The sequence below is a fragment of the Muscardinus avellanarius genome (genome assembly GCF_963383645.1).
Source record: "Muscardinus avellanarius genome assembly, chromosome: 18".
Lineage (NCBI taxonomy): Eukaryota > Metazoa > Chordata > Mammalia > Rodentia > Gliridae > Muscardinus > Muscardinus avellanarius.
Genome location: NC_137804.1, coordinates 36,094,654 through 36,116,477, shown reverse-complemented (window position 1 = coordinate 36,116,477; position 21,824 = coordinate 36,094,654). Strand labels below are relative to the sequence as shown.

Sequence of the window (21,824 nt, the reverse complement as noted above, 5' to 3'; positions counted from 1 at the left end):
CAAACAAACAAACAAAATCCAAAGTCTTACTGTACTGTAGATCTAAGCAACCTCAGTACAATTTTTTTTTTTTTTTTTTGGTCTTTTAGGTTGAGAACGTTTACTTTTTTATTGAAAGGAAGTGGTTTATTGGTTTTCTCTGGCATTCCAAATTGCCAGCATCACTACTCTTGTGTGGTGGCCTGACCACAAGCACTACAATACCAGAGACAGTCAACTGGTTAACAGAGATAGCATCAAGTGACTCACGAAAAGGGTGATGTGCGGGGAGAGGGGGTCGTATATACAGCAGGGATACACTGATGGATGAATGGTTCACATTCCGAGTTGGGTAGCGTGGGGCATCATGAGATTGCTTCTGGCTGCTAGGAGCGGCGAACAATTTTAAATTATGTCTAGAAATTTTCACTGAGTAATTTCAATCGGATTACAGTTGAACTAGGTAGCTGAAACAGTGGGAAGTGAGAATGTAGGTAAGGGGGACTGACGTTCAAATCTTTCAATACAACGGAGGTAGCTTGCTGAGAGGATGTGGCCCTGCACCTCAGTGAGGCAGGCCGGGTACCAGTTCTGACTTTCTGACTTGGGTCTCTGTGCAGCTCTGGGTAAATGACTGCCCGTCTCTGGGCCTCTGGTCCCTGCTCTGCTGAAGGGAAACAGATGACATCATTTGCATCTCAGGAGAGCCAGGAGGATTAAATGAGATAATCTATGTGAAGTGACTGTAATTTACAGCTACATCGTTTATAGGGCCGGATGCAAAACGAAACGAAACAGTTTGTTCAAAACTGTTAAAGAATTTCTAGAAGGGCCCGGTGCAGCAGGGCTGGCCCGGGCTGCGCAAGGGGCCGGGTCACGTGCTCATACAGCTGCTCCTGACCAGCCGGGCGCCAGGCCTGGTGCCTGGCAATGTTTCCCTTTCACGGGAACAAGCAACCGCCTGCACAGTATGGGAAACTCACATGCTTCCAACTGTCAGAGGAGGAAAAGGGACAAGAGACATCAGCTGACACCAGCCAGTCCCCAGGGATGTGGAATACCAGCTAGAAGCCAGGAGGCTAGCAAGCGCCTCCGCTCAGAGCATCACTGCACACTCCCTGCCTCCCGCAGGGTCCCACAAACCAGGCTTCCAAGAGCCCCTGGGTTCCATCCCCAGTAGTGGGGGGAAAAAATCATCAATGGAAGCTTCTGGTGGAGATGCTGAAGGCTGACAAGAGATGCCTAAAATCCCACATGGCAGACGAGCGGGCAGGAACCAACGTGTGCTCCCTTCAAACAGGGCGAGTCCCACCAGCGTGCAGTGCCAGAGTCCTCACTACTCCCTGACGCCTCACACCCCATCTGCTCTCTTCACTCCCGACTCATTCTGCCGGCCCGGTCCTAGTGTGCAGGACGTACCCTCGCCCAACCACTCAGCAGACAACCTTAACTTGGGGCTCGGGAAAAGGCCTAAGATCCGAAGCAAGGTCACAGCCTCACAAACTCCCGGCCTTGACCCTTACCTCACTGACCTGGCTCAGCAGAGGCAGTTCTATGCACAGTGGCTTCCCTCACTTAGACTCGTCTTTGAAGAGATGTTATTTTTGACCAATTAGAAGCTGACCACACATTGTTCTGGCTAGAGTGCAACACTTTCCCAGCCTGCACCTATCTGACCGGCGGGCGAGGGCGCCCCAGCAGGGAAGGCCACCGGGGCCCAGACTCAGGACGAGCCTGCTTCCAAGTCACCATCCAAAGGACACATGGGCCTACATGGGCAGGAGGCAGGAAAGGAGGCTGGGCGGCCTCCCCTCCTCTCAGTGTTCTTTTCAGAATCCGGCAGACTCTGAGTAAAGCGCCTCCATTCTGCTTTAAAAAAAAAAAAAAAAAAAACATTTAAAAAAAGAGAGGAAAGAAAAACAGTTTTCAGTGGCATATGTCATCACTGAATTAATGCTGTTTGCCTTTTACTGGCTTGGCTCTTATCCCAGTAGAAGCAAATACAAACGCGGCACAATGCACCGCAAAGGCTGCGGCGGCGCCGGCCGGTCCTGTGGGTGCTCCCGGGGTGCGGGACGCTGCCGTCTGCGGAGGGAGGCCGGACTGCAGTCGGAGACTTACAACCTTCCCGCATTGTTCTCAGAAACGCCGCTCAGTAATAACCAGGGAAGGTGGCTGGTTTTCTTTTTTTTTTTCAATTGTGATTTAAAAGAAAAATAAAGTCAAATTTACCATTTTAACCATTTCCAGGTATACCGTTTAGTAGTCTAAAGGATATTCACAGCGCAATTCAAAGTAGCCAAACTGTGGAACCAACCTAGGTGTCCAACAACAGGTGAATGCGTAATGAAAATGGGGTGCGTACACACAGTGCAGTTTTACTCAGCCATAAAGAACGAAATTGTATCATTTGCAGAAAAATAGATGGGCCTAGGGAACATGCCAAGCGAGATCAGCCAGGCGCAGAGTCGAGGCTAATGTGATTTCCCTCATTTTGGGGAGTTAGAAAATGGGAAACAGGTACTTCAGCCACGTGAGGCAGCCAGGAGACAGAGGAAGGGCTTAGGAAGCAGGTGGGGAGGGCAAAAAGGAGGGCGGAGGAAGAACGGTTCACATAACCTCATGCTCATGTGTGAGTGTCCCCGCCAAGCTCACTGCCGCGCACCGGCCGGCTGTGTGGGGACCACCCTGCGCCACGTGCAGGCAAGTTAGCATTGCGTTGGAACTCACTCTGATGGATAATTTCAATGCACCAGGAAAATATTAATATATATACAAATATATAAATATAAATATATATAAATATATATATATATAAAGTATATTTGCATTGCTAGGCAGCCAATCTCCACAATTTTTTCATCTTCCAAAACCCAAACTCCATGGCCATTAAACCACCACTTTTTCCCCTCCCCCAGCCTCTGCTTACTAACCTAGGCGTCAAATCGAGCAGGATTATACAGTATCTGTCTTTTTGTGCATGGCTTATTTAACTTGGCATGATGCTCTCAAGGCTCACCCATGCTGTAGCATACGTACACATACATACATACATACATACATACATACGAAATAAATGGCTGCCTTTTTAAGGCTGTGTATTATTCCACTGGGTGTGCACACCACATTTTGTTGATCTGCTCATCCGCTGAGGGACATCTGAGTGTCTTCCACCTCTTGGCTATTGTGAGATGCTGCCAGGAAGGTGCGTATGCAAATATTTCTTTGAGACCTGCTCTCAATTCTTTGGCGTATATATCCAGAAGCGGAATTGATGGATCATATGGTAATTCTATTTTCAATTTTTTTGAGGACAATAATTTTTTGCAGTACTGCGGATGAAACCCAGGGGCATACTACTTCTGAGCTACATCCCCAGCCCTATTTTTTTTATTCTTTATTTTTTGAAACAGGGTCTCACTGAGTTGCAAAGGACCTCACTAAGTAGCAGCTGAGGTTGGTCATGAACCATGATCCTCCTGTCTTAGCCTCCTGAATGCTGGGATTACAAGTATGTATCACCACATCCGGCTAGGAGAAATAGTTTAAATATGGTTTACCATAGTAGCAGCCGTGTGTGTATGTGTGTGTGTGTTAGTGAACACTCAGGGCATTCTACTTCTGAGCTATACCCCAGCCCTATTAATTAATTAATTACTTAATTTGGTGGTACTGGGGTTCCTGGAAGCCCTTCTACCTCCAGGCTACACTACTAGACCTATTTTATACTTTTTAAATTTTGGAAACAAGGTCTCTTAAGCCAGCGAGGCTGGCTTCGAACCAGCGCGATCCTCCTGTCTCTGCCTCCCAAGTGCGGGGATTACAAGCGTGCGCCACCACACCCGGCTTTTGTTTTTTAATTTTAAAGCAGGGTCTCACCAAGTTGCTGAGAACCTCACTAAGTTGCTGAGGCTGGCCGCGAACCTGCAAGCCTCCTGTCTCACCCCCCCAAGTGCTCAGCGGCACCATTTAACCTGTAATTTTTTCATTTCAATAGAAGCCACTCTAGTATGTGGTAACCCATCTGCTTTCCCAAAGTGCCACAGAGTTTGCCTTTATTATTGTGGTGCCGTGAGCGTGCCTACACCCCTGCAGGGCCTGCGGCTGCCCATACGCATGTCCTTGGCACAGGGCCCGGCTGCGTTCCCGCTGACGTGTGCGGGTGGGCCTGGAGCGCCATCTACGCCGGCGCCTGGCTCCCCTCTGACAAGGCTCCTTGATGTTTCCAAGGGCACGCTTCACCAGGCCTACACACCAGTGACTGTCTGCCACCTGGACTTCACTTAGATGTCAGGAAATTGCAGGAGTTTGATCATTCTTAATTCAACTTGAAGCCTCATAAATACAGCCAGTCCTCACCCACAGGCCCCTTGGCTTGCAAGATTATGTGATTCTGAAGTTAGTCCGAGGCAGAAGCCATCCCAATAGCTTTTCTTTTTTTCTTTTTCTTTTTTTGGTAGTAGTGGGGATAGAACCCTTCTCCAGGCTACTCTCCCAGACCTATTTTATACTTTTATTTGGAAACAGGGTCTCTTAAGCCAGAGCGGCTGGCTTCGAACCTGCGCGATCCTCCTGTCTCCGCCTCCCAAGCTCGGGGATTACAAGTGTGCACCACCACGCCCGGCTCCAATGGCTTTTCTACTGCTGTGACCAAGATGGCTGATGAGAAGAACTCAAGGAAGGAAAGGTCTGCTTGACCGCGGCTGGCAGGCTCTGAGGAAGAAAGGTCATGGAAGCAACCGGGCCAGCTCAAGGCAGCCAGGAGGCAGAGGAAGGGGCCAGGGACCCACCCCACCGGCCGCACCCCACCTCTGAACCCTGCCGCCCTGGAGACAGGCTTTCTACACTCTGGGGCTTTCTAGACTAAGCCCCAACAGCCTGCAGCACCTGACATCAAGTTCAGTGTCCTCTACAACCTGAATTTTGAATTCCAGCCTTCTGAGTGGGCTCCAGTTTTTGACATCAAGAAATATACAATCTCGCCGGGCGTGGTGGCGCACGCTTGTAATCCCCGCGCTTGGGAGGTGGAGACAGGAGGATCGCGCAGGTTCGAAGCCAGCCACGTGCGCTGGCTTAGGAGACCCTGTTTCCAAATAAAAATGTAAAAAAAAATAGGTCTGGGAGTGTAGCCCGGAGGTAGAAGGGCTTCCAGGAACCCCAGTACCACCAAAAAAAAAAAAAAAAAAAAAAAAAAAAAAAAACAATCTAGCTAGGTGTGTTGGCCCACACCTGTAATCCCAGTGCTTAGGAGGCTGGGACAAGAAGATCACAGGTTCAAGGCCAGCCTCAGCAACCTAGGGAGACCCTGTTTCAAAATAAAAAATAAAATAGGGCTGGAAGTGAGTATAGTTCAGAGGTAGAATGTGCCTGGGTTCAATCCCCTGTACCAAAACAAATACATACATACATACTTACATAATACATACTTACATGACTAAAAGAGAAATAAATGCATAATCTGTCCTAGTTCAAAGAATACCCTAGGGTGGGGGCTTCTAGCAGCCCTACACTTTCTGGAAGGAAACTCTACATGGCAGCTCAGCAACCCCTCTGCGCTGCCTGGAGTCGATAGCTGCCACCACTGCCAAGAAGATACCAGCCCGCAACAGGGGCAGGCTGACTTCTAAAAACCTCCCCAACAGAAACTGACCAACATTAACTGGCCTGGCCGAGAGCTACTCCTGGTAGACCACACAAGTGCCAGGTATGACTCATTGTAAATAAAGTACACTACATCGTGCCTAGGCTTTAAACAGCTGGGTGACACACTTGCGATTTCTGCCCTATCTTCATGAACCAACAGTTACTAACTTTTGTCTTTCTCTCTTTCCTTCTCTCTTTCTTTCTTTTATATTTTGGGTTTTCTTCTTTTTAATTTTTTTTTTAACTTTTGTGGTACTGGAAATTGAACCCAGGGGCATTCTACCTCTGATACAGCCCTTTTTATTTTTTATTTTGAAACAGTATCTCAATAAATTGCTGAGGCTGGCCTTGAACCTGCAATCCTCCTATCTTGGCCTCCTAAGTACAAATTATAGGCATGTGCCACTGCATTCAGCTTTATTTTTATCTATTTATCATCTATCTATCTATCATCATCATCTATCTAGCATCATCTATCTGGATTAAACCTGGAGCATTCAGCCTTCAAGCCACACCCCCCCATCCTTTTTAGTTTTATTTTCAAAAAGGGTTTCACTTAGCTGGGCGTGGTGGCGCACACTTGTAATCCCAGCATTCAGGAGGCTGAGGCAGGAGGATTGCAGTTCGTGGACAGCCTCAGCTACTTAGTGAGGCCCTCTATAACTCAGTGATGTTAAGTTGGGTCCTGCACTCATGTGACTTTGTGTCACATGACCTCTGCAGGGCAAGGGAGGGGCTGAAACCCCCGCGAGAATTGGGCATTCCCGCGAGTAAACCCCCATCTCGCGAGATGCATGCCTTTAAAAGGAGAGCCCGCATCCTCTAGCTTCGGACAGGCGTGCGGGCCCCACAGTGCCTCGCCCTGATCCCCGGGAGAGCCGTGCCATTAAAACTTTACATGCCACGTGTACCGGACCTCTCTCGTGTTTTTCACACTCCGCCGTACGCACATTATTTTTATTTTACTCGCATTTAATTTTTTATTTTACTTATCAAGTGAGACCCTGTTTCAAAATAAAGACTAAAAAAAAGCCGGGCGTGGTGGCGCACACTTGTAATCCCAGCACTTGGGAGGCTGAGACAGGAGGATCGCATAGGTTCAAAGCCAGTCTTGGCTACTTAGTGAGGCTCTTGGCAACTTAGTGAGACAGACCCTGTTTCCAAATAAAATATAAAATAGGTCTGGGAGTATAGCCTGGAGGTAGAAAAGCCCCTGGGTTCCACACTCAGTACCATATAAAAAAATAAAGAATAAAAAACAGGGCTAGGGGTGTAACTCAGAGGTAGAATGCCTCTGGGTTCCATCCCCAGTAACACACACACACACACACACACACACAGTTTCACTAAGTTTCTGAGGCTGGCCTTGGGATAGGCAGGACCAGTGGGACACACGTGCTAATGGCGGTGGCTGCTGTTATTTGGATGACGGGGCGCTGCAGGGGTGCCCTGAGGGATTCCCCAGAGGAGCAGAGTGGCCGGGGCACCTTCTGGGACAAGGCAGCAGAGCAGCCCGGGTCTTGTGGAAGAAGGCTGCGGCTAAGATTTGGCCTCCTTAGCTGTGGTCTGCTGCCCCCGGCCTGGACTGCCCCTTCAGCACCTGGCTCAGAGCCAACCAGAGGGGCAGCTGTGAAGACCACCATGAAAGTCTATGCACACTGGGGTTCTGAGCCAGAGAAATCTAAATATAAAATAGAGTTTGCCTCACTTAAGAAAACAAGACTGGCCAGCCCCAGCACTAAACTGCCGTGCTATGAGCTCTGGAATCACATTGAGAGGCCTGCTGCACCGATGGCCCCCAGGACCATCGCACGGCCTCCCCGGCCCGTGCCCACCTGCGCGCCCAGCACGGCTCCGAGGAGGCCGGGGCTGGTGTCCGCGCAGCACTGAATGCGTGCGAGAGAGGCTGGCGAGGCCTGGCTGCGGCGCCTGATCCCAGCACAGGCAGACGGGCCGTGCCAAACAGTAGCCACCTCCACAGCACAAGTCAGTGATGTGGCCCTGGATGTGTTTTTGGCACGTGTGAGAAAAAACTTTTGTTTTTAAGACCTAAAGATATTTAAAAATGGGAAGATTCTGGGCGTGGTGGCTCATGCTTGTAATCCCAGCATTTGGGAGGATCTGGGTTCACGGACAGCCTCAGCTACTTAGTGAGGCCCTTTGCAACTCAGTGAGACCCTGTTTCAAAATAAAGAGTAAAATATAGGGCTGGGGTGTAGCTCAGACATAGAATGCCCCTGGATTCTATTCCCCTTACCAAAAAATAAAAAATAAATAAAGAAAGAATTATTCACAAATACCTGGATTCCTAACTCAGCATGCCTTTTCTTTTCTCTTCTTTTCTTTTCTTTTCTTTTCTTTTCTTTTCTTTTCTTTTCTTTTCTTTTCTGGTGTGGCACTGGGGATTGAGCCTAGAGTCATTCTACTTCTGAGCTACACCCAGCCCTATTTTATTTTGAAGCAGGTCTCACTAGGTTAATGAGAGTATCACTATTTGCTGAGGCTGTCCTCCAACCTGCAATCCTCCCGTCTCAGCCTCCCAAGTACTAAGATCACAGGCGTGTGCCACAGTGCACAGCAGGAAGCATCTCAAAGGCAATCATCAGGTGGAGAGGAGATGGCTCTGTTTAGAAAAGACAAAAGACATGCGCACTGGGTGTGGTGGTGCAGGACCGTTACACCAGCGACTAGGGAGACTGAGAGAAGAGTCAAGTTCGAGGCCACGCTGGGTAACTCAGCGAGATCTGTATCAAAATAAAAACTAAAAAAGGCTGGGGACGTGGCTTGATGGGAGAGCATTTTCTCAGTGTGTGAGAGGCCCCAGCTTCGCTCCACAGAACTGGGGAAGGGGAGAGAGAAAAGAAAAAGATACGTGCTCTCTCGTTTGCTGAGGCCTGGCCACTTCCTAGGGTTTAACCCCCGGTTCTTTTCTTTTCCTAAAAGTACCTGTCTGATTTCTGCGTCGAGTGTGCCACTTTTTCTATAGAAGGATTCTCCTCTTCCCTTCCCCTAAGAGATAATGCTAAAAGCTACTCTTTATAGCACTTAAAATGATGTTAGCAATCATCAAAGGAATTTAAACTAACCTTTTGGAGATACTTATAAAAATATGACATAGTTTGTCGCTTTACACATTATCATTTTTTTCCAAAGATAATCAGTACTGATTTGAGTCACTGTTTTTACTTAGTGTGAAGAAAAATAAATATAAAACCGATTTGAGCAAATGTATACCCAAGTCTTCCAAATAAATCGGCACTAACACAAAAATTGATGGTTATTTCAGTTAAAATAAATGAGTGTCCTGCGGGAGGAGGCAGACGGGGGCCAGGACGGAATGAATGAGCTGGGCGAGACCGCAGGACCCTGACTGCTGTGGGTTTCCTGCTTTCGGCCTCAAGTTACTAACATCCTTTATTAATCAACAGGCGCATACATATTTCTGCTTAAACCAGGGACCAGCAAATGCCAGATCGTGGACCTAATCAGCCCACTGTGGTTTTGCAAACACAGTTTCCTGGCATCGGTCACATCCACTCCTTTACATAATGCCTGTGGCTTGCTGAGAGGCACACCTGAGAAATTGCAGCCAACACCCACAACCGGCATAGCTACAAATATTTACAATCTGTTTGCTGAAGAAGTTTGCCCACTTCGGGCTTAAAGAGTCCTCACCACCGGTTCCAAATTTAAATTGCCTAAAATTCTGAAAGAAGCACCTCTTCGGCTATAGGAAGAAATGGACCTTCCCAACAAGGTGAACATGGTGGGGAGCTCGGATTTCCTGGGGCTGAGGATGGATGGTAGCTCCTAGAGGTTGTCTTTTCTGATACTGAGGATTAAACTCAGGGGCGTTCTACCTCCGAGCTACACCCCAGCCTTCTTTTTATTTATCTTTATTTTATCTTTATTTTATCTTTATATTATTATTATTATTATTATTATTATTATTATTATTATTATTATTATTGCGGGTCTGGGGATAGAGCCAGTGGCATTCTACCTCTGAGCTCCACCCCCAGCTCTATTTTTTATTCTTTATTTTGAAACCGGGTCCCACGGAGTTGCAGAGGGCCTCACTAAGTAGCTGAGGCTGGCCACGAACCTGATCCTCCTGTCTCAGCCTCCCAAATGCTGGGATTACAAGCGCGCGCCACCACGCCTGGCTTGTTTACCTTTATTTTAGAACTGGGTCTCCCTAAGTTGCTGAGGGTTCCTCCTGTCTCAGCCTCCCCAGTACTGTGATTACAGGCGTCACCACCACACCTGGCTGAAAGGTTTTGATGTCAGCTCTTTAATGTCCTCAAAGACTTGAATAAAGGGCGCTTTGGGGGCCTCCTAGAGGGGCCATGGCGTGGCATCTGGCTGTTGACAGTCCCTCCTTCTTTGTCACTAACAGGAAGGGTGACTGTCCACACTGCCCGCTGCTCCAAGGGTGTTCCTCTTCGGCACAGTAGAAATGGAGGTCCAGTGGCCGAACTTACCTACTTGATCCGATCCCAAGAGCCACTCTTGCCAAGGCGGTGAGTGCTCTGTGATCTGTAGAACTGGAGCAGGAGCTGGAGCCCCGCACGCCCCATACCTGGAGGTGGGAATCTGAGTCCTAGGGCAAGAACCCATTCCCACCTACCTGGAGCAGGTGCGGCCCCGCCCCTCCAGCTGTGAACACTCCCAACCCAGACTCTCTGCGGCCATATTTTCAGGATCAGGGGCCAAGAAATATTTACAAGAGCAGACTAAGACTACTACTCGGCCAGAATCCCTAGTCACAGGTGAATGACACAAGCTTGACAATGAATCCCAAGTCCACTCCTTCCTTGTCTTGGGAGAAAACACACAAGTCAAGCCAAACAACCATCCCACCCGGCTTCCTGCGTTCACTTGGGCTCCCCTGTGTAATCTCCATGCAGAGACCCAAGAAGTCCTTTAAAAGAGCCAAGGAGGTGAGTCATCTCCTCCGCACTGAAATCTAACATGGGCTTCCCATGTCCAAGATGAATGGGTGCTCAGCATAGTCTGAACTCCTCCGGCCCTCTCCTCCTCACCCTGTGGTCTAAGGACACCGGCTTCTGACAGGCCCTCATCTGGTCCACGTGTGCACACGCTTAGGTCTCTAGCCAGGCTGCCCCCACAGCCTGAAGTGCTTTTCCAGAGGTGTCCCCGTGGCTGGCTCCTCCCACCCTGGTCACCTGTTCAGATGCCCCCTTGACCACCCAGTGCTGCACTGTCCCCTCTCTGCCTCCAGCACTTGGCACTATTTGAGGTCATGCACTTGTTCACTGGAACGTTCTCAAGCTCCCCTTTTGGAATATAAACCCCAGGAGAACAGAAGTGACCTGTGGTCTATTCCCAAGGCCCAGTCTGGTGCCTGGTATACATTGGGTGAAGACTATTTTTTCTTTAATGCCTCCAAATGTATGAAATTCAACTTTTACCCAGCCCGATTTTTGCTCACCGAGAATGTCATATCCATAAACAAATAACTTTTATAAGTGGCCCTATATTTCTTTTACTCAATTCCACAGAAGGCTCGTATGCACTTTGCCCTAAAAACACAACAAACAGCACTACCCATAGGAGACCTCTACTTAAAAAAAAATTAGTTCATACCAGCTTTAAGGGGAAAGTAATTCAAAACATGAAAATTTATTCTAAGTTGTATCTTAACATACGAGATCTCAGCTTTAGATGAATTTTAATGTTTACAAGTGCAAAAGCAAATAAATATTTACCAGTTGCCTTTTTTTTGCACTCTTATAACTCCACAACAGCTTCGATGCAAAAAAAAAATTGTTGCTAAACATCTTGTAGTCTGACAAAATGAAGAATTTCTTATTAAGAAAACCCTTGACAACAATAACCACCCCTCATGCTACAGCTCCCTTGCGGGAACTATCAGGACAGCTCATTAAGGATAGAACATACGACAGGGAGGAAAAAAGCCAGTGGTATGAATGAGACAAGAGGCCGGACCAGCCACGCACACCCCGGCCCTGCCATCTAGACACTGGGGAATCCACACGGCCACCGGCAGCTCTGGGAGAGAGCTTGGACCAGGACCACGGGCAACACCAGCTCTCCCCAGACTGAAGCCTGTCACTCTTTAGTTTCAAAGCAAATGCCCCTTCTCTAGAGTGTCCTCTGTTAATTAAGGTAGGTCTCTGTCTTCTCCATAATCTCTCTTTTTATTTTTTTGTACTCAGAATTGAGCCCAGGGGCATTTTATCTCTAAGCTACATCCCAGGCCATCATCGTCGTCATTATTATTACTATTATTATTTGTGTATGTTATTAGGGATACTCAGGACTGAACCCAGGGGCACTGTACTTCAAAGCTACACCTCCAGCCCTTTTGATTTGTTTGTTTTGCAGTACTGGGGATTGAATCCAGGGGCATTCTATCTCCAAGCTACACTCCAACCCTATTTTTTATTCTTTTGCAGGTCTAGGGATGGAACCCAGGGCCGTTTGACCTCTGAGCTACACCCTCTGCCCTATTTTTTAGTCTTTATTTTGAAACAGGGTCTCACTAGGTTGTGGAGGGCCTCACTAAGTAGGATGAGGCTGTCTGCGGACGGCAATCCTCTAGTCTCAGCCTCCAGAACGCTGGGATTACAAGTGTGCGCCACCACGCCCGACTTTTTTTTATTCTTTATTTGGAAACAGTCTCACTAAGTAGCTGAGGCTGGCTACAAACCTGAGCTCCTCTTGTCTCATCCTCCCAAGTACTAGGATTACAGGCATGCACCACCACGCCCGGATTTTTTTTTAACAGTCTCACTAGGTTGTTGAGAGTCATGCTACATTGCCGAGATTGTCCTTGAACCTGTAATCCTCTTGTCTCAGTACTGGGATTACGGTTTGTGTTACCATACCCGGCTTTGCCCTTTTTTTTTTTTTTTTTAAATAGAAACAGAGTCTTAACTAACTTGCTGAGGGCCTTGCTAAATTGCTGAAGCTATCCTTGAACCTGTGATCCTCCTGTCTCAGCCTCTCAAATACTAGGATTAAAAGAGTGAGCGACCACATCCAGCCCCACAGTTCTTGTTTCTTCCCTCTATTATCATTTCACAATAAAAAACCTGAGTTAGGTAGTTCTCTGGTCTGCCAGCTAACTTCTTTTTAGTGCCTTCTCCCCATCTCCCTGCGGCCTAACTTCAGGAAGGGGCATGCGCTCTAGCTAGCGGCTGCCAATCTACTATCTATCTACGGTATAAACCCCAGGCAGAATCCAGCCCAGTGCCTGGCACAAAACTGGCTGCCATTCACAGGTGTGTTGAATAGATGAGGAAAGACTGAACCCGCAATGAGCAAACCTCTTAGGACCGACGTCCTTTTCACTCTTTCCTGTCCTGCATAATTGAAGCCTCTGGGATTGTTCTGAGTCAAGGGCACAGATATCAAGAAGAGACATCACAGCAAAGCTAAGCAAGCAGGCTCTTCTTGTGCAAATAAAAGAGGGAAGCCGGGCATGGTGGTGCACACCTGTCAACCCAGGATTTGGGAGACTGAGACGGGAGATTCACAGGTTAGGAGCCAGCCTTGGCAATTTACTGAGGCTCTCAGCAACTTAATGAGACACTGCTTCAAAATAAAAAATAAAAGAGAGCCTGGAGTCTAGCCCAGTGGTAGGTGCTAGCACCCCTGGGTTTAACCACCAGTGCTGAAAAAAAGGGAAATAATAATAATAATATTTTGTTTTTTTGGTGGTACTGGGGTTACTGGAAGCCATTCTACCTCTGGGCTACACTCCCATATATATTTTATATTTTTTGAAACAGGGTCTCCTAAGCCAGCGCACGCGGCTGGCTTCCTTTGAACCTGCGCGATCCTCCTGTCTCCGCCTCCCAAGCGTGGGGATTACAAGCATGTGCCACCACGCCCAGCTAATAATAATAATAATGATGATAAAAAAGAGGGCTAAAGGGGAGACAAAGGAAGGCACAGGCGTGGACACGCACGTGCGCCCGGCACACAGCTTTTACATCGGGGCAGGTGTAATGCCCAGAATGTTAACTTCCTTCTCAGCCTTCACCAGCTACCCCGAATTCTGAGAAGAGCCAGCTGCCCCAGCAGGGGCCCGGGCGGCCACTCACCTGGGTCGACAGTGATGAACTTGCTGTCCTCGGGAAGCCGGTCCCCCCGGGTCAGGGGCGGCCTGGACGGCCCGGCGGGGTCGGTGGCCGCGGGCCCGGGGGTGGCGGAGGTCTCCGGGCCGCCGTCCTGGTCCTGGCGCGCGCCGGGGGCCCCGGGGGCGGCGGTGGCGCGGGGCCGGGGCTGGGGCTGGCCGGCCGGCGTGGCCGAGCCGCGCTCCTTCTTCTCGGCATCCTTGTCCTTGTCCTCCTCCTCCTGCTCGCGCTCGCCGTCCTCACTCTCGTTCTTCTCGTCCTTGTCCTTGTCGCCGTCCTCCGCGCCCTCGCCATCCCGCGTGGGCGCCGCGTCGCCGTCGGGGCCCGGGGAGCCCAGCGCCTCGGTGGTGGCCAGCACGGGCCGCGCCGCCTGCTTGCCGGCCGCCGCGGTGGGCAGGCGCGTGGGCCACACGGTGCTGGGGAAGGACGACATGCTGCCGCCGCCGAAGCCCAGCCCGGCCAGCAGCGTGCTGGTGACCACCGACGCCACCGTGGCCTGGCTGCCGCTGGACGACGGGCCCATCCCGGTCGCCATGGACACGAAGGAGAAGGGGATGCCGGAGGACGTCCAGGTGGAGGAGCCCGAGCTGATGGGGGCCATGTCGGCCGAAGAGGCGGGGGACGCTGTGGGCTGAGGGTGTCGCAGGGTGCGGGAAGAAAGGAAGACAGGGCGAATCAGTAACCAGAGCCTGGAGGGCCACCTGCTTGTCAAACCCTGGAGAGTTTTATTCATCCATTCTGAGGTTTCTGAAACTATGGCAAAAAGCTGACCAGAGGTGGCCCTGGAGTGCCCCACTCTGTGTGCGTGCATGCGTGCGTGCGTTACTAAGGATTGAACTCAGGGGTGTTCTACCTCTAGGCTACCCTCCCCAGCTCTGTTTTATTTTTTATTTTGAAACAGGGTCTCATTGAGTTGCTGCGGCTGTCCTCCAACCTGCAGTCCTCCTGTCTCAGCCTCCCAGGCACTGGGATTACAAGTGCGTGCCACCACTCCCGGCTGTCTAGTTACTTTGAATGCATTAAGAGGTTTTCCCAGTGCACGTGGCACAAGTCTGAAGTGACATTGCTCAGGCTGGCTAAGTGCAAAAAAGTAAGTGGCATTAAAGTTGGTCCAAAGACACTGAATAAGTAACAAACTGGCACCTCCCGCTAGACCCCTCTTTTTGGGGTGGCAGTGAAGGGCGGGGGCCCCTTATCTATGCATCATCCATTGGTGCTTCTGGTGAACACCTAGCTCTTAGGTCAGGGAGGGACTTGGAATCCGGTCTGCTTCCACCGCCTTGTAGCGGGAGCGAACGTGGTCGCCCAGGCGTGCCGTGGCAGGGTCAGCGGCGGCAGCCGCGCTCTCTACGGTAAGCACTGGGAACTGGTTTACATCTCTGCATCTCCACAATGACTGCCGCATGGACACTGCACCTGTCAGAGCCTCTGTGTTCTTCCATGGCAAAATCTATGCCTGTGTAGATGGCAACAACATTGGCAAAAACGCTGAGATCTCCACGTAACAAGCGCCCCACTTCACAGGCCAGGAAGGTGTTAAAGCGCTTGCCCAAGGCGCGGTGGCTAGGAGGTGCAGAGGCGGGGCCGCCTCAGCTCATCCCTACCACCACACAAAAATGGGGCTTATTTATGGAGTTTTGTTCACATAAGTTATTTTAGGAAAACAAGTGCAGTTCTGAGATATTAATTTTAGTTTATATTAGCTGGCACAGAATCTAAACTTCCTTTAAATTATTTATATAGTTAAAAACAATAATAATCAGGCCAAGATACTGGTACACACCTGTAATTCAGGCATGGTGGTACACGCCCGTAATTCTAGCTACTTGGGAGGCTGAGAAAGGAGGATGGGAAGGTTGAGACCAGCCTGTCTCCAAATTAAAATTTAAAAAAGGACTGGGGATGTAGCTTAGTACTAGAGTGGCCCAGGGTTCAATCTGTTGTCCTGTCAAAATATAGCAAAACAAAAGAACCAACGACCAGGATAACCCAGGAACTCATCAAGGCTTACACTGAAAACTTTGTACTTTACGTGTGATCGTGTCAGCCAAGAGGAGTTCCAAAGCTGGTTCCTGAGAACCTAATGCCACATAAGAAAAAGAACCGGACACAGAGAAGCCAGGCTTCCTTTAAAGTATTTATATAGTTAAAAATAATAATAATCAGGCCAGGCATACTGGTACACACCTGTAGTTCAGGCATGGCTTGAGCTTATGACCGCTCACTGCTCTCTGGGTGAGGCTGGGCTCATAATTTTGACACGCTGGACCTCGGTTTCCTCATTGGTAAAATGGGGCTGATAGTAATACCCACATCATGGCTTTTCTAGAAGTCAGCAGTCTGTGCCTGACATCCAGGAGGCACACAGAGTTCAGGTCACTGCTGTTATGGTCGCCACCACTAGGGATCCTATAATGATTATTGATCGTACCAGGAGTGGGGAAACGGGCACATCAGTTTAGATGTGTCCAGAAAGGTGGAAATGCATATAGTTTTGGGCAGGAGACCACCTCTGAGCTTGGGATAAATTAACCCTGTGGTATTACTGCAACATCTGATCCTCAGGATTCCAACTAATTGAAAATATGGAGGACCTTTATACTGACACAATTATACAATATAAGCCACTAGCATTGTTGCACAACTTGCTTTCAGAATGTGTTGAATTTTAAAGAGTGAATGGGTGATTTTTCTGGTAAGTACTTCTCAGTGAGCCATTCAACAACATTATACTGCCACCTCGTGGTAACAGGTGTAACTGCACGCAAATGAACAGCCCACCAGGACAAAGCAACCACTTTTCTCCACTTACCACTCCCGTTTTCACAATTCTAGTTCCTTGGAATATTCGGGTGGTATTAGCTGAGAAATAAAAAAAGCAAAGTGCAATCAATATGCCATTTTTACTGGTGTGGTTCTGACAAAACACTACTTTATAGACACAGATCTGAATTGCATATAATTTTCACATGCCACAAAATAGTATTCCCGGGCAGGTTTTTTCCAACCATTAAAAACTATAAAACCCTTCTTTGCTTGTCAGTCATACAAAAATATGCAGGGAAGCAATGTTCGGTAGTTTGCAGCCCTGTTTCTTAATCTACTAATGTAAAAATAATTTTATGTTTTTCCGTTTTATTGGGGTACAACTACATAGAGTAAAATGCACACGATACTTGTGTAACTCCCCCGTCTTAGGACACAGATGTTCTCCACTGCTTTGCTGGAGAAAAGGTCTGCTTGTGTCCCCATCCAGTCAGTACCTTGCCCCAAAGGTGGCCCGTGTTCTGACCTCTGCCAGAGTTGTGTCTGTTTCCAAACTTCATACATATGTATGTATTCGTACTGGGGCTTGAACCCAGGGGCATTCTACCTCTGAGCTACACTACCAGCCCTATTTTACTTTACAAACTTTTTCTCTAGCAAAGCAGTGGAAAGCCGGGCGTGGTGGCGCACGCTTGTCATCCCCCACACTTGGGAGGCGGAGACAGGAGGATCGCGCTGGTTCGGAGCCAGCCGCGCTGGCTTAAGAGACCCTGTTTCCAAATAAATAAAAGTATAAAATAGGTCTGGGAGTGTAGCCCGGAGGTAGAAGGGTTTCCAGGAATCCCAGTACCACCAAAATAAATAAATAAATAAATAAATAAATAGCAGTGGAGAACATCTGTCTCCGAAGATGGGGGGAGTTACACAAACATCTTGTGCATTTTATTTTGAGACAGGGTCTCACTAAGTCAGAGGCTGCGATCCTCCTGTCTCAGCCTTCCAAGTACTGAGCTCGCGGGCCTGCACCACTATGCCTGGTTTCTAAGCTTTATTTAAATGGAGTCGTATTACTACATTATTCCTCCTCTTATTTTTAGGTTGTCGTTTTTTCTATTATCCTCTTAGTGATTCTAATATGCGTTTTAACTTATTAGGGTTGATCATAAGTTAGTACTTGGCCACTTCTTAAAGAATACAAGAAGTGTTTTTTTTTTTTTTTTTTTTGTGTGGGTCTGGGAGTGGAACCCAGGGGCATTCGACCTCCGAGCTACACCCCTGCCCCATTTTTTATTCTTTATTTTGAAACCGGGTCTCACTGAGTTGCAGAGGCCTCACTAGGTAGCTGAGGCTGTCCGCGAACCGCGATCCTCCGGTCTCAGCCGCCGAGTGCTGGGATGACAAGCGCGCCCACCGCGCCCGGCTCGGAGTGCCTTATACCAAGCCCCACTCGCCTGCTTTAGCTTGTGTCCCTCATTTCTGTGTTTCAAAATCCTGTTAGATGCTGTCATTGTTGTTTTATGTGCTTGAATCATTTTATACTAACCACGCCTTACCCTTTGCGGTATTCATTTCCCTCTACAGCTTTGTTCCTGTATAGGACATGACTGGACAAAATTTCTTTAAGTGTGATAAGACACACAACAAACTTCACACCTTAACCGCCGCTCTGTGTTTAGCTCAGTGGTGTTAAGAACGCTCACCGTGTTGTGCAAACAGCACCCCCACTCATCTCCATTCACCTACACTGGGTCTTGCACAACTGCAACTCTTTAAGCACAAAACAACGAGGCATCCGCACCTGCCCTGAGCCTGGCGGCCTCCACTGACTTCCCGCTCCGTTGGCTTCACCTCTTCATGTGTGCGGTCACGCACATCTGCATTTTTGTGCCTAGCTTGTTTTACTTATATGTCCTCAAGGGTCATCCGTGTTATGCCATGTGTCAGACTCCCGTTTGGCCGGGCGTGGCGGCGCACGCTTGTAATCCCAGCTTTTGGGGGGCTGAGACAGGAGGATTGCAGTTCGTGGACAGCCTCAGCTACTTAGTGAGGCCCTGTTTCAAAATAAAGAATTTTTTAAAAGGGCTGCAGGTGTAGCTCGGAGTTAGAATTCCCCTGGGTTTCACCACCAGTACTATAGAAAAATAATAATTTCTTTTTTTTTTTTAAGGCTGAATAATTGCCCACTGTACGTTTATATCACATTTGCTTATCGATCTGCTGACGGGGATTTGGGTTGCTTCCGCCTATTAATGCTAAATAATATGATGCAGAAAAAAAATCAAGCTTTTTGGTGATTATTTATAAAACATTAGTAGGCCGGGCGTGGTGGTGCAGGCTTGTAATCCCAGCATTTGGGAGGCTGAGACCGGAGGATCATGGTTCGCGGACAGCCTCAGCTACTTAGTGAGGCCCTCCGCAACTTAGTGAGACCCTGTTTCAGAATAAAGAATAAAAATAGGGCAGGGGGCATAGCTCGGAGGGTGAATGCCCCTGGGTTCCATCCCCAGACCCGAAAAACACAAACAAACAAACAAAAAAACAGTATTATAAACTGAAAGCTTATCTGCTATATACATTGCATTAAAAATTAACAAAAAAATGCTAAGTACCAAAATAAATAACATTTGTACCTGCTATGGTTTTACCTAAACCAGAAACGACAAGTGACCTACATATATTTTTGTATGGCCTGCAGCTTAAAAGAAAAATAAAAACAAGCAACCTGAATTTTCTATCAACATTGTAAACAGTAGCTTCCATCTCAAAATCCCAGTTTCCCGATTATCTGAAGGACTTCAGCACTGGCAGAAGCGGGCTCCCCTCCTGGAAGGGTGACATCTAGCGGGGTCTGTGACAATAGGTCTGTCGCCCTCAGTTGGGCTATGGTCCCCGATTCCCCCTTATTTGCTCCTGTGTACACCTGGCCCCAAGCTTGCACTCCTTGGCTTAATAACACATTCGTTTTGCAGGGCTGGAAAGTGACCGCGCAGAGACCAGTGCGGAGGACAGCAGGATCCAGACGTCAGTGCACCTGTTCAGATTCCAGATCAAACGAGACAGCGAGGAAGCACGCAGCGGTCTCCCCGGGGCCGAAGCCAGCCTGCCGCCATCACGGACTTGCTCAGGGATCGATTCCCCAGGCCTTTGCAGGTGCACACACCTCCCTTCGTTAACACAGAGCGAGGCTTCCCAGAAGACCTGCCGACCTGCCCTTTGCGGAGGGCTGTAATGAAGGCCGGCCAGCTCCGCGGCCACTCCGCCAGAAGCGGCTACTCATTAGTCTTGAACGTTCTCCACCCGGGGCCCCGGGGCCCTGGCGAGCAGGAAGTTCCTCCAGGACCTCTCGGGTCAGGAGTGCTCAACCTGGGCTCCAGGGACAGCGGGAACGACATCTGTTCTGGCTCACCTCTCCTGCAGGAGTCTGCATCCTCTATGCTGGCGGCAGGCCACGACTCGGCTGCAGTCCCGAGGCCTGTGGTTCTGACTCCCGGGGAGACCACCATGGTTTGTGTGTGGGGCTAGGAATTGAACTCAGGGGCATTCTGCTTCAAAGCTACACCCACCCCTAGCCCATATTTTGAAACAGGGTCTTGCTAAAGTTGCTGAGGCTGGCCTTGAAGCTGCAATCCTCCTGTCTCAGCCTCCAAGTACTAGGGTCACAGGAGTGCACCACCACACCATGCTAATCACCATGTTTGGGTCCTGCCCCGGGGTTGCTGCAGCTCTTTGAGAATACCATGGGTACTCATTCCCAGTCAGAAATTGTAGCAGCAAACAGACCAGCCACCTGCCACTTAGTACTTAATAGAATAAATACATATACCGCTGTGTCTCAGATCTGTTTAAAATATTGTGACAACTGTATTTGAATGTAACTGGTTCCTCTTCCATGTATTTTACTTATTTGTTTAAAATTCTTCTTGGAGAGGATCCATGGGCTTGGCCAAGCTGAATCATGGGTCTGCAGCTCAAAGGAAAAGCTCGAGCAACCCCCTTTGCCTGAGCACGGAGAGTGTCGGGTGCCTGTGAACACAGAGTGGGCCTGCTTATCTCGCTGGTGGAGACGTGGGGTACTGAGTCATATTTAATCTTTGGGGTACTGAGTCATATTTAATCTTTGGGGTACTGAGTCATATTTAATCTTTGGGCTGGTTCATTGCTACATGGAAGGAATTGGGCTTTAGAATAAGAAAACCCAACAGCCAGGCATGTTGGCACTCGCCTGTAATCCCAGCACTTGGGAGGCAGAGACAAGAGTATCTCAGGTCTGAGGCCAGCCTCAGAAACTGAGCCAGACCCTATTTCAAAAACTACACAAATGCCAGGTGTGGTGGTGCACGCTTGTGATCCCCGCGCTTAGGAGGCGGAGACAGGAGGATCGCGCAGGTTCGAAGCCAGCCGTGCGCGCTGGCTTAGGAGACCCTGTTTCCAAAATGAAAATGTAAAAATAGGTCTGGGAATGTAGCCCGGAGGTAGAAGGGCTTCCAGGAACCCCAGTACCACCAAAAAAAACAAAACAAAACAAAACAAAAAACAAAACAAAAAACAACAACAACAAAAAACTACACAAATGCCGGGCGTGGTGGCGCACGCTTGTAATCCCCGCGCTTGGGAGGCAGAGACAGGAAGATCGTGCAGGTTTGAAGCCAGCCACGTGGGCTGGCTTAGGAGACCCTGTTTCCAAATAAAAATGTAAAAATAGGTCTGGGAGTGTAGCCCGGAGGTAGAAGGGCTTCCAGGAACCCCAGTACCACCAAAACAAACAAACAAACAAACAAAAAAACTACACAAACATAAATTTAAAAAGAGGCTAGGGGTATACTTCAGAAATAGAAACCCCTGGGTTCAATCCCTAGTGCCAAAAATTAAAAAAAAAAACCTGTTTTAAGTGGCTAAGGGATTTTCTCCAGTTAATTTGCACCCCAACATTATTTCCCCACTTGTAAAATAATCCCTGCAGTAGCAGCTGTGACCAAGTGAGGTTCAGATGAAATAATTTGTCACCACGCTCTGTAGCTTCGAGCTACTCCAAACCTGTTGCTTGCTATTCTTACTGCTGTTATTTCTACCTTAGAGGTAAGCATACTAATTATTATCTTATACAGAATCTAATATTGTTATATTTACTGTAATAAGGTAAACATTCCGCCCTGCTTCCTCAGGCTCCCAAATCAGATGTAAATTTATTACTAAGAAACCTAATTATGGAGAACAAGCCTTCTATGAAATTCTCTAAGCTTCTTTCATTCCTTTTAAAATTCAAGTCCAACAGAGGGCGAATTTTGCACAGTGCTTCCTCCTGCTCCC

General features: G+C 48.5%; 1 protein-coding gene across 2 annotated transcripts in view; it reads right to left on the bottom strand.

Moving 5' to 3' along the window:
* The window catches only part of PTPRG (protein tyrosine phosphatase receptor type G), a gene marked incomplete at both ends in the record, with an annotated part of 780,672 nt that overhangs the window by 87,599 nt on the left and 671,249 nt on the right, over positions 1–21,824 (bottom strand). For both annotated transcript variants that reach the window (XM_080714880.1, XM_080714881.1), the window contains 2 exons: positions 13,719–14,382; positions 16,564–16,613. In XM_080714880.1, the coding sequence (XP_080571006.1) occupies positions 13,719–14,382; positions 16,564–16,613 (714 nt within the window). The remainder of the gene's footprint in view (positions 1–13,718; positions 14,383–16,563; positions 16,614–21,824) is intronic.